Source organism: Eulemur rufifrons, chromosome 29, assembly GCF_041146395.1.
Source record: "Eulemur rufifrons isolate Redbay chromosome 29, OSU_ERuf_1, whole genome shotgun sequence".
Taxonomy (NCBI): domain Eukaryota; kingdom Metazoa; phylum Chordata; class Mammalia; order Primates; family Lemuridae; genus Eulemur; species Eulemur rufifrons.
Window position 1 is genome coordinate 23,267,297 of NC_091011.1, and position 9,696 is coordinate 23,276,992.

Sequence of the window (9,696 nt, forward strand, 5' to 3'; positions counted from 1 at the left end):
CAGCCAAAGCCCACCCACTGGACCTGACCCGCCGCCGCGCAGTGCCCGCCCACAAGCCAATCAGAGGGAGCCGTGAGCCAGGGGGCGGGACATCAGAGCAGCGTGTTCAATGAGGAATCAGCCCCGGGTTGCCTCAGGACGGAGAGTTTCAAAGTCTCAGCGGAGGAGATAGTGAGGCTTGGCCAATCAAAAGGGGCGACTCACGTCGGTGGGGCTGGAAGCCAATCAGAACAGCGCTGGCTCCCGACTGGCCCGGCCCACGTTTCCCGCCGGTCCTCTAACCCCGGGGCGCAGGTGCGGCTGTCACTGGGCCAGACTCGCAGTCTGCTCCTCACACCTCTGCTTCGGACCCCAGGTCTGTGCGGGACATGGCTAACTCGGGCTTCGAGGACGGCCGAGGTCAGGAGGAGGAGACTTTTTTGTACTTCGCCTACGGCAGCAACCTGCTAACGGAGAGGATCCACCTCCGAAACCCCTCGGCCGCGTTCTGCTGCGTGGCCCGCCTGAAGGTGAGTGCCCCCGGCCGGCCCCCGCGGCGTCGTGCAGGCCGGGATTCCCAGAAGTGACTTCCTCGGGGGCACGGGTGGGCGGAATGGGCCAGGAATGCAGTTCTTCCTGGTGAGAGTACACCGGGGTTCTTGGTGATATGGCTTCTGCCTCCTGGGCGAGTCCACCACCTCCACTGCTCTCACTTCCCCATTCCTGACCCCTGTTGACTGTGCTACCTGGAGCTTTCCCCCTCCTGACACGTCCACCTGCGGCGCGTTCTGCACAGATTTGGCCGCCTCTCTCTCTTGTCCACTGACTTAGGGACATCCTCACAGGTCCCATTCAGTTGGTACATCTGAGAAGCCTTCTCCGACCCAAGTCAGAGAATTAGTTGCTTTCTGTTCTGTAGATACCTTTGTTACAGGACTTGTCACCTGGCATTGTAAAACTCCGTTTACCTGTCTCTCGCTCCTGATCTGAGAGGTCCTGAAAGCTGGAACTGTGTCTTACCCATAGTAATGGCAGTGCTTAGTTAGGTCAAGCCGCTGGATGAACCGTTATAACCAGCGATAAATCATTGCACTTCGGTCCCATACATTCATTCATTTAGTACATATTCTTCTGGCATGTAACACTGAGGCTACAAAGATGATTGAGTAAAGTTGCTGTTTTGAGGCCCTCTCAGTCTATAGAAGAGATGTGCAGACAGATTATGTACAAAACCTTTTGACAGCGTTGAACTAGACAAACATGATCTCTGCTAACCTCGTCAGAGTCCTTAGTTGCAAGCAACAGAAACTGGCTGATTTAAGCAGAAAAAAAGAAAAAAAGAATGTTTGAAAGCTTATTGGATAGCTCACAGAATGACCAGGAAGGCAGGAGTACAAAGCTGACAAAACAGGCAGGCATAAAGGGAGGCGCAGCAACCCTATCACAGCCAGCATCACGCAACAGAACCAGCCCACGGAGCCTCTGCTGCACCACTGTTGAACTTGGCAAACATGGATGCTGTATTGTGCATCACCAGCACCACCTGTGCTGGACTCTGCCTGCCACTGTACTATATCCCTGCAGTTTCTGAAACCCAGATGTGTCGGCTACTACCAAGGTGGAGTCCCTGCTGTCCTTGGGCATTAGTTTCTAATTCAAAGCCCAGGGGGTCCTGATTGGTTAAGTCTTGGCCATGTACCCATGCCCTGACTGCAAACAAGAACCAACTTCTGGCCTTTGAAGCTTCAAAAATGGCAGTGAGGCTCTAGTACTCCCTATCCCTAAACTTGTAAGGTAGGGAATTTTCCAAATGTAGAAAGAGAGTTCAAATGCTTATGGTCAGGGCAGGGGGAAGAGATACCAAACAAATGATTATTTAGTTACAGGTATGGTCAATCTCACAAAGGAGCTATGCAAGGTGCAATGGGGTTTATGACCCAGGGACCTGACCCAATCAGGATATTCAGGAACACTCTCCCTGAAAATGGGACTTTTAAGCTGAGACCTGAATAACTGAGGAGAAAACAAAACAGGGAATAGCATCTGCAAAGGATCTGAGGAAAGAGGAAGCTGGATCTTCTAGCCATTGTGGAAAGGGGATGTGGCAATGAAGACTGGAGAGATAGGGAAGAGCCACATCTTATAGGACCACAGAGGCCAAATAGGACTTTGGACTTTATCTCAGAAGCAATGAGAAGACCCATTGCAGAATTGAAGCAAATGAAATATCAGATTTACATCTTTGAAAGTGCATTCTCATCACTATGGAAAATGGATTTGAAAGGGGGCAAGAGTGGATGTGGGGAGCCAAGTTAGGAAGTTTTTGCAGCAATTCATGTTAAAGGTAATGGCCCTTATACTACCTGGTGGCAGGGGTGGATAGATGAATTTGAGAGATATTTAGGAAGTGCCATTGTGAAAGCTTGGTGATTAAGTGTGAAGGCAATATCAAGGATGACTCACGTTTTTGGCACAAGGTAGATGATGGTAACGTTTACAGAGAGAAGAAGCGAATCCAGTTTTAGGGGGGAAAATCGTAAGTTCACTTTGAACATTCTGAATTTGAAATGATTGCTAGATAGTCAAATGAACAGAAAAATATCAGTGAACATTTATTAAGTGCTTACTGTGTGCTAGGCCCTGTTCTAAGCACTTTTGAAGCTCAGAAGAGAAATCTGGGCTGGTTTAAAGATGATGGGAGTATTAGATGGTATTTGAAGCCATTGGAGGCAAAATGAGATTGTCTTGGGCAAATTGCAAATTAAATTGAGAAAATGGCCCAGACTGAGCCCTGAGAAACCAATATTTCAAGATAAGGTAGCAGGGGAGGAGTGTCAAAAGGAATTGAGGAGATCAGGGAACAACCTGAAAGTTAGGCAAGAGGCAGACCAAGAGGGTAGTTATCTATGTCACCAGCAACTGAGGAGTGGAGCAAGATAAGGAATGAAAATTGTCTGTTGACTTTAGCAACAGACAACCAGTCCCTGGTGTGGGTTGTAACTTTATCAGATCCACTGATGTCCTGCCAGGGATACTTGGTCCTAGAACATCCAATATGCTGATTGAAGGTAGTGGTCACTCAAACTAACTTTATTCCTGAATATCTGACAAGGTTTTTGAGAAGATATAAGTGACAGGGATAAAATGTAAACCTGGAAAGAACCTTAGAGTTATCATTTAGTCCAACTTTTTTTTTATTTTACTGGTAAGGAAACTAAGATCTAAAAAAATGGAAAGCTTCCTAGACCAAACAAGCCAAGTAAGGATTTTTGATATTCCCCAGATTCTATCTCCTATTGCCCACCTCTGTGAGGAAAGAAGCTAAACTAGAAACCTGGTTCCATTACTCATTAGTTGTGAGACCTTTAGGCAAGTTGCTTAATCTTTCTAAGCCTGTTTTTCTTGCTGTAAAATGGGCATAATAAAGTTTCTAGCAGGATAAAAAGAGATAGTCCATATAATGCTAATAGCACAGTGTATCATACCCAATCATTTTTCAGTAAGTGTTAGCTGCTCTTATTATTGTAGGTAAGTTAGTACAATTCATGAATATTAATGTCTATAAGTATACAAATCATCCATCCTCAAATGCCAGTTCCCTTCGGGCAAATATGGTGATATATGCTGTTAGGATACTCTACAGATATAAAAGTAGAGAGAATATTATAACCCCCATATAGTTATCACCCAGCTTGTCTCTTAGTAAAAACCTAGGAAGTAATTTGCAAAAATGAAAGCAATTGTGTTAAGGCATTGGGGTTATGGGATTTTTTTTTGCCTTAAGCCTTTTGTTTTTATTAAGATGTCTACGTATTCACTGTTTGTTTCACTTGAAAGAAAAATATTTAAAAATATATAGTCCTTGAGATATGGGTCCTTGTTTGTTTAATTCTGTATTTTCTACAGCTTCTTGGCCATAGAAGGAACTCACAGTTTATTGAATGTTTTAATTGCATGGAGTTCAAGGTAAATCCTTTTTATTTTGAGGAGGGAAATCGGGGTTCAAGTGGATATTGATCATATCACTTTGATTTCCTTTGTAGGATTTTAAACTTGACTTTGGCAATTCCCAAGGCAAAACAAGTCCGACTTGGCATGGAGGTATAGCCACCATTTTTCAAAGTCCTGGCGATGAAGTGTGGGGAGTAGTATGGAAAATGAACAAAAGCAATTTAAATTCTCTGGATGAGTAGGTAGCTTCTAATTATAAGTTAAAAAATAACTAATTCAGAAAGTGGATTATATGCAAGCATGTATACATGTATGTTAGTTTTTCAAAACCATATACTATAGACATATTCTTTATACTTTAGAGTCAACATATTAAAGGTATAATCATGTGAATTTGCTAAAAAGTCTAGAAAGGTCACACTTTCTGATTGAGATTTGGGAGGATGTTTATAATCTCTTATGTAAAAGATCAAAGTCCTTAATTTTTGTTTTATCTGTCTTTTACAAAAATTTCTCTTTATAGTTTCATATTGTGAAAAGGCATAAAGATTTTTGTAATTGTTACATATTTTTATTGATTTTAAAAGCACTTTAAGTTTTTAAAGAACAATTATTTAAGATGGCAGTTGGATCAGTAAATAACTAATAATTTGTAAAAGCATTTAATAACATGTTAGAGATGTGCTGATACTTTTCATATCTAGAACTCTCAGAGTTGTGTGGCAGAGTATTTCCTACACAGAAAGTGGGTAGAAAAGAGAAGGCCTTGAGAAGAGCAGATGTCTGATACTTGTGAACAAGAATGAACCATCCTCTCTACTTTTCTCTGGGTGGATGTTTTCTTGCTGTCAGAACACATAGTCTATTTTTATAGCCCGAAGAACAATGTTTTGGGGTATAAAGATGGAAATAACTATATTGAAGCATGTTTTCAGACAGGATGGAGAAGTTGTGTTAGGAATATACCAAGTAATATTAAGTCTTAGACTTTCTAATTGAAATGCTAAACTTACATTTGATGTGGTGGTATTTTTATGTTCTATATCCCAAAATACAAAGGGAGCAACTATGTTCATATAGAGTTAGATTTTTAATCCTATACCTCCTTTACCTGATTAAAAGACCTTATCCAGTAAACTAAATTGGCTAGGTCAAATATGGTTAAAATTGAGCTGTTCTGGTTTCAGGCAAGAAGGGGTCAAAAGTGGAACATATGTTGTAGTAGAAGTTAAGGTTACAACTCAGGAAGGAAGAGAAATAACCTGTCGAAGTTATCTGATGACAAATTATGAGAGTGCTCCCCCATCACCGCAGTATAAAAAGGTAAGCTATTTGCAAAGACTTTCTGCGATTACTTTTTGATTTTCACTGAGATAAGATAAAGAATATCTTGTTTTTAAAAGGCTTTGTGTGTTTTACATTCCACATGACTAAATCATTTTAACCAAAATGTTTTTCAGTACAGTAACAATAGGTATTTACTTAAAGTACAAATTCAAAAAAATTGTTCAGATTTATGTGTAATGATAGAATTATATTAATAAAACTTTGTTTATTAAAAAAAACTTTTAGAGGGTGGGCATCGTGGCTCACATCTATAATCCCATTATTTTAGGAGGCTGAGGCAGGAGGATTGCTTGAACCCAGGAGTTCAAGGTTACAGTGAGCTATGATCACACCACTGTACTCCAGCCTGGGCAACAGAACAAGACCCTGTCTCTTAAAAAAATAATAAATTAAAAAAAAAAAAAAAAAAGCTTTTAGAAATTTACACGAGTCAGAATTCTAGACATGTATCTTCTTTCTTAAAGTAGAAAAGAACAAATGTAAGTGTATGTTTAATAGATTTAGTCTCTGTATATGCTTTTATAATATTTTCTTTTCCATAAACAGTATTTTATGAATATCAAAATTCATTTTTATGGAGAAGAAATACATTTCCTACTGCTGAAATGTTTTCCCTCCCTAGATGGAGAAAGACAAGTCACACTGCCTTTCAGAGTCAGGGAAACCACTCCTGCAAGCACAAGACAAGAATGTGGGATAGAGACCCCAACATCCCTTCTCAGAAACCCAAACTTAGGTACTTGCTGTCAGGCCCAATCAGGACATGGCACCTGTAGTGGGTAACCCAGTTCCTGGGCCTAATCAGGAATTTTCTGGTATAAAGCCTAGAGACATTAGCCTGGTATGAATCTTGAAAGTGCCGCTTGAACCCAGCTGCCATTTATTCCTCCATGTCTGATTCAGAACAAGAGCAGAATCTGGGATTGAAACCAAAACTGTCCCTATAAACTTTAAACTTTTTTGAAGAATGATGTTTTTTCTTAAAAAGTCATGCAAATTTTATATAATAGGATGTTTTTGTCTTTATAAAATATTTTGAATCATACTATTGAGTAAAACTGATATTCCATGAGGATGCTTTATGTGGCTTGAAAACTCCCTAAGCATTCATGCTCAGTGTGAGAGGAATGACTGTATTTTGTTCTATAATTGTTTATTCTAGAGTTATGTGAAAGCTAATATTTCATACTCTGACAATGCAAATAAAACTGTGGTATGCTAAATTAAATTATGTTCCTAATGAACAGGTTTTTTTTTTCCTAATTTGTTTTATCCATTTCTAGGTTATTTGCATGGGTGCAAAAGAAAATGGTTTGCCACTGGAATATCAAGAAAAGTTAAAAGCGATACAACCAAATGACTATAAAGGAAAGGTCTCAGAAGAAATTGAAGATATTATCAAAAAGGGGGAAACACAAACTCGTTAGAACACAACAGAGTTTATCTATTCTCTCTCTGTGCTAATATACAATATTTTTAACTTTGATAACAGGGATGGGGATATCTCCATGTTTAATCCATTTTCATCAGTGCTCTGAAGGGCCCTCTCACTTGGGTAATTCCTTATTTCCAGACTATAAAAGGAAACTGCATTAGGAGTTAGACAATTAAAAAGGGGGCTATGAGGCCCTGGAACGAGTGACAAATCGATGTGGGTACACCTTCTGTAAACACTAAAGCTATTTTCTTGAGTTGATCTTAAGTGTCTTCTTGCCCTCTGGCAAAGGGTAGATTTGCAGCTTGCTTGATGACGGTGCTGATGAATTGCTCTGCTCTGTGTGGGATTTTTTTTTTAACATACATATATATTTTTAAATTTAATTTTTTTCTTGACATGAATGAGCTAATGGGATTTTTTTTATCAGCTTAATAAGAGTAAGCAAACTGCAGAGATGGTTGATAATAAAATCTTGAAAACTGGAAAGATGGTATACCATTTTTAGAGGAATAAATGTATTTGTGGTTTAACCTGTTTTCCCTACTAAAGTACTCTATTTCATTATGTTGTTAGACCCAATCATCACACATACAGGGTCTGGTCTTGGCCCTATAGAGTCTATACTAGAATAGTATTGTATAGACTCCAGAGCCAAATAGCCTATGATCAATTGTCAGTGCCACCAATTTCTAACTGTGAGACTTTGGGTTGTTTCTCTTTGCCTCAGTTTTCTCAACTGAAAGATAAGGATAATTAAAACACCTATATCTTAGGATTGTTTTGAAGATGAAATGAATAAATATATGTAATGAGCTTAGAACAGAATGTGGCAGAGTATAAGTATTAATAATCATTATTATTTTTATTGAAGAATTAAGTTTATACAGGGTCATCCTTAGAATAGGATTTTAAAGTAGAAGAGTCAAGATTATGAAGGGAAAATTGGAGGGGGAGGCAGCTGAACTTTGATTCTTGGCTTATCAAGAAATGGTAGACTTCTTAAATTTATTTACCGAATAAATGGAGGAAAGAAGAGTCATGAATAAAGTAATACTGGCTCTCAAAAATTCACTTATGTCTCTCTGAAATGCAGTGAGCTGTACCTTCCGAACTGGAATGAGAATGAACTAGCTGCAGGAGCATAAAATAAAAATTTGTTTTGTTCTCTTGGGAAAAATGACAAAAGGAGTTTTCAGGCTACAGTTGCAATTCTGTAGTGAGGCTGAGCCATCCAGGGATGGGGAACCTGCGGCATCAAGGCCACATGTGGCCCTCCAGATCCCCAAGTACGGCCCCCTCAACCGAGTCCAAACTTCACAGAAAAAATCCCTTTATTAAAAGGGATCTTTTATTAAGGGGTTTGGCCCATGTTTCATAGCTGCCACAACGCACCATTTTCCTATACCTTCTAATAGTCTAGTTTTCTCCTAGTTCTTAACTCCGGAGAAAGACCAAGTTTGTCTTTCATACGTCTTTCTAGAACCCACTTATGGTAATATAGTGAGCAAGGCTCAGTTTTGCTGTAGGTAATAAGAATGGAATATTATTCTAATCTCTTGCTTAACTAAAATGACAACTCTTAAGGAATTTAAAATGGTAACAATAAAAATCTTCATGTCTGTCCTTTTAACAAAAATCTGGTAATGAGGAATACTGTCTTTCTAGTTTTCAAGGTAATAGTTGAAATATAGATATCATATGTAAGGAGTTTCCCTTTCTACCAGTGAATTTGGCCCTTGAAACCACAATATCGCCAGATCCTGGATAAACTATAACAAACAGTTTTTGAAAAGCATTTCTGGACTTGCAATAAAATGAGGAAAATCTTCAAGGTGAACCAACCCCTCCCCCACAAAAAGAAAGAAGGAAGAAGAACTGTGAGCTGAAAGGACAAACAGTACTGGTAAACAAATGATCCTGATGTCTTTGGGTATAAATGCCAATTATAGTCCTATAATTGGACTACTAGCCCTGGAGCCTCCTGCTACAGGACAGGAAAACTGAACTAAAGAATTCTGTATGAAGCCAGAGCCCTTGAAGAGGACTAAAATGGCCCCCAAATTAGTACCCACAATGGTTCCCAGCAAAAACAGAAGCAAATCCTCTCTGGAGAAAGCAATCCTCATTTAGGTCCTCAGGATTTCCCTTAAAAATTTAAAAGATAATAAGGAAGACAATGTATCATGAGTGAGAACTGAAAAAAAATCTAACCCATCTCAGGAGGAAGGTGCATAAAAAACAATATATAAATAAATAAAAACAAATTTAGATCCTGAAAGTTTTAAGATACTGGAATTATCCAAAAGAATACAAAATAAATATGTATGCAGACTTTGACTTCTATGAAGATGGAGTAGACACATGTTTCCCTATTCCTCTAGTTAAGTATAACTAAAATCCCTGAACATTATATATAAAATAAAACAGAAGAAGACTAAAAGGTGGAGGGAGGACAGACCAGCCCAGGACTCAGGTCCCAAGGCACAACATGGTGTTGAATTCCCTGGGTTTTCTTTTGTCTCATACACCTCATACTTGTAGCTGAAGAAGCCAACAACTTGAAGGCACCAGTGAGCACAGGCACATATGCAGAAAAGCCTACTTTCTCTAGTCAAAGGACGAGGGAAAGGACAGTTTGGCAAGACAGAAAACTGTTAAAGAATAAATGCTGTACTCCAGTTACAACACACAAAAGAAACTGTGGACCCTTGCCTCTACTCATGCCAGCAAAGGCCAAGAGGGGAGCCTAGACTTCCACACTCACCAGGCTGTAACAAAGCACCTAACCTCACAGTAGTGTCAAAAAGGCCAAGTAGGGAGCCTCCTGGTAGTAACAAGCCTCCTTCCCTCAAGCCGTCAGTGGAAACTATGTGGGAAGCCTGGACTTAAACCCCTATCTTGCAGCAATGGTGCCCTTTGCCCTTCCTACTGGGGTGGTATCAGAGGCCAAGTGGAATATCGGGACTTTCACTATTTCCCAG

The 9,696-nt window shown here is 39.7% G+C and overlaps 1 protein-coding gene across 3 annotated transcripts; it reads left to right on the top strand.

The window, feature by feature from the left end:
- The first annotated feature begins 310 nt into the window (after nucleotides 1–310).
- Nucleotides 311–6,955, top strand: GGCT (gamma-glutamylcyclotransferase). 3 transcript variants are annotated; one of them, XM_069461967.1, is made up of 4 exons: nucleotides 311–509; nucleotides 4,023–4,168; nucleotides 5,118–5,253; nucleotides 6,561–6,955. In XM_069461967.1, the coding sequence occupies exons 1-4, from the start codon at nucleotides 369–371 to the stop codon at nucleotides 6,702–6,704; spliced, it is 567 nt and encodes a 188-aa protein (XP_069318068.1). In that variant the 5' UTR covers nucleotides 311–368; the 3' UTR covers nucleotides 6,705–6,955. The 3 variants fall into 3 exon arrangements, with proteins under 3 accessions (XP_069318068.1, XP_069318069.1, XP_069318070.1); XM_069461968.1 differs by lacking the exon at nucleotides 5,118–5,253 and having other exon boundaries at nucleotides 6,561–6,690; XM_069461969.1 differs by lacking the exons at nucleotides 4,023–4,168; nucleotides 5,118–5,253.
- The last annotated feature ends 2,741 nt before the right edge of the window (nucleotides 6,956–9,696 follow it).